This window comes from Pyrus communis, chromosome 13 (assembly GCF_963583255.1).
Source record: "Pyrus communis chromosome 13, drPyrComm1.1, whole genome shotgun sequence".
Lineage (NCBI taxonomy): Eukaryota > Viridiplantae > Streptophyta > Magnoliopsida > Rosales > Rosaceae > Pyrus > Pyrus communis.
The window spans coordinates 1245718-1248872 of record NC_084815.1 but is presented as its reverse complement, the minus strand read 5'-3'; the positions used below and the strand labels follow the sequence as shown (position 1 = coordinate 1248872).

The following is a 3155-nucleotide window of genomic DNA, read 5'->3' as shown; positions in this document are numbered from 1 at the left end:
AGACAACGAACACGCATATAACCATTCAAGAAATAAGGTAATTAAGAGCAGAATCAAATACACAAAAACTGGTTTTTGGAAATTAGAATGCTTACCACCTTCAATTCAGGCAATAAAAAAGAACCTACACAGTTCTTTTGAACAAGAAAAATTAACATTTTTCAAACTCAACATATGCCAATGGTCCTCAAGCCTTTTATTCTACCACCGTCCTAAAATCAGAAAGATCAAGAACAGAAATCCGAAAAAAAACCCTAACACTATACGCCCGAGAATGACAAAAGCCATACACATACCGCAAGATAGTTGTCCAAAACCAAAACAAGAGAAGCAAGAACTGTAAATTTCTTCAGTACTTGTAATCCTTCACATGGAGAGACTCCGCGGCACCCTCACCGAGCTTGGCATCACCCTTGTAGGTTCCAAGAGTAGCTTCTGAGTTGGCCTTGGCCCTTGTCAGGAGAGCAGCCTGTGCCTTTGGGATGTTTTCCTCTTTCCCTGCCCATGCCTTCAGTGTGCTTTGCTGAAGAGCACGTCCGAAGGAGAAGGATAGAGACCATGGCTTCTTTCCCTTGAGTTGGTTCATGGCGTTAAGGTTGAGGGTAGCCTCCTCCTCACTCTGTCCACCAGACAAGAACACGACAGCAGGGACAGCTGCAGGGGTAGTGCGCAACAAGGCACGAACTGTATACTCGGCAATCACTTCTGGTGAAGCCTTCTTGGCATCGGATCCTGGAGTGACCATGTTGGGCTTCAACAGAGTTCCTTCGAGGAGGACATGGTGGTCGTTAAGAGCCTTGTAGCACGCAGCAAGAACACGCTCAGTCACATCAGCACACTTATCGATGGAATGGGGTCCATCAACCAGGATCTCTGGCTCAACGATGGGGACTAGACCATTCTCCTGGCAGATGATAGCATAACGAGCCAACCCATTAGCGTTCTCTTGAATGGACAGCTGAGATGGCTCATTGGGGCCAATCTTGAGCACAGCACGCCATTTTGCAAACCGTGCACCAGCTTCATAGTACTTCTGGCAGCGCTGGGCAAGGCCATCGAGACCCTGGGTTGTGGTCTCACCATTGGTTCCAGCGAGCTCAACGGTACCCTTGTCGACCTTAATACCAGGGAGAACACCACCTTCCTTCAAGACGTCAACGAATGGCTTGCCTGCACAATATAATACAACGAGTACCATCCCATGGAAAATTTGAGAATATAACAACAATCCAAAGCGAGCACAAATTGGAAAAGGGTAACAATTCATGCAACCAGAGGATTGTCAAAACAGGATTACAAAAAGAACAAGTACTCTTTACAGCTTTACCTCTTGAAGAAACAAAAAACTTTACAAAAACATACAAATTCTACAGATTTATTGATCAAACAAAATAAACACTGCACATAATATATTGATTCCAAATACAACAGAACTAATAATCGTGGAATGCCAAAGTATCAAAACCTAGAACCTTTAATAAAAATACCTGAAGCAGTCTTCTGGTAGAGGGTTTCCTCAAAGAGGATCACTCCACTAAGGTATTGGAGCACATCAGGGGCGGTGAAGAGGAGCTCACGAAGAGCACGCCTGTTTGATTCAACATTCTCAACATTGATGCTGGCAAAACGTTTGCCGATTGTGCCAGTTGACTCATCAGCAGCAAGAATACCCTTTCCAGGGGTGCCAATGTAGGCAGCATTGGCGATAAGCTCATCTGCAAGCCATACAAAATTCAGCCAACATAGACCAGAAATCACAAATTATAAATACCCGCATCAAAACATCTACTTTAAATAACCAAAAATGAGAAAAATCTACTTTAAATAACCAAAATCGAGAAAATACAGAACAATAAAGTTAGGACAAGTCCAAATTCCCCTCATAGTCAAGAGGGTAGTGCAACCGAAAACAAAATCAAAAAACCAATTACTACATGTTAATTGCTTCCAAAACTATTAGAACTTCAGATCAAAACAACAAATAAACAAATAGAAGGAGGAACTCACGAGGGTTAAGTACTATGAATAAGTAGATCATCACAAACATAAAAATATAGGGTTTCAATTTAGATCAAAAGATCTAGACTTGGTACCAAACAACGTTGTCATTGTCAATCGAATCCCATACCAATAGTTGACTGAAAAAATAATAAACCCAATAAACACACTTGAAAATTTGAGGACTCAAAATCCATAAAATTGAGTTTAACCTCGAAGTAAAATCCAAGTCAACAGTTATTCCACCTTCACAAAGTAAAACCCAGAAGGCATATTAACCACGTAGTCAGATTAGATCTAAATTTCAGTAATCAAAATACTAAAAAATAGTTTCAGGAGCAAAAACGATTGATTTTCTGAGAACCGAAAACCAGAATACTGCAAGAAATCGATACAGTATCTAAGAAACCCAAATCAGGCCGTCAGATCTCGACCACAGAAGTAAGATTCAATCACTAAACAACCACAACACACTTAAAAAAACATGGGTTCACGCATCAAATCTTGAAAACGCACAAGAACAATCAGATCTAAGAAATTAATCAAAACAAATATATAGATATGCAAAAACAGATCGATATGAACAGGTCACAGAGTGAAGGGGATGAGTAAATTACCAGCGTATTTGCCTCTGTAAGCAGACATGTTTGATTGATGCTGAAGATTTGAGAGGAAGAAGAAGACGAGTTGGTTGCTTTCTGAGAGATAAAGAGAAAGATGGAAGAAAGTGAAGGGTGGGTGAGGCTTTTTATGTGAGTCCGGCTCGAAAGTTGCTCTACTTGCTTGCCTTCTTTCCCACGTAAATAAATTATTATTAATTTTCTCTTTTTCTGTTTACCATTTTGCCCTCCAGACATTAATTGGACCTAGATTTATTTCCTATTTTGTATAAATATATACGAATTCATTATGGTGGATTCTCTAGCAATTCAAAACGAAATAATTATTTTTCCAAAAAGTTTAAAGGAAAATAAATATAGTTTTCTCCATTAATTTAGTATCTCCAATGAAATTTAGAAATAGTTAGGATTTAACTACCCACGATCTTTCCATATGAGTTAGATTTGGTTTTAACTGACATATCTTAATTTAAATGATTAAGAACATAAATTATCACGTAGATTTTGCAATTGCTTATAAGACTCGTTGTTATTGCT

The 3155-nt window shown here is 39.2% G+C and overlaps 1 protein-coding gene across 1 annotated transcript; it reads right to left on the bottom strand.

Moving 5' to 3' along the window:
* On the bottom strand, positions 1 to 2764 carry LOC137712048 (fructose-bisphosphate aldolase 1, cytoplasmic). The gene is made up of 3 exons (XM_068451198.1): positions 2616 to 2764; positions 1488 to 1715; positions 1 to 1170 (listed from the first exon to the last, which is right to left on the bottom strand). The coding sequence occupies exons 1-3, from the start codon at positions 2641 to 2643 to the stop codon at positions 350 to 352; spliced, it is 1077 nt and encodes a 358-aa protein (XP_068307299.1). The 5' UTR covers positions 2644 to 2764; the 3' UTR covers positions 1 to 349.
* Positions 2765 to 3155: the final 391 nt, after the last annotated feature.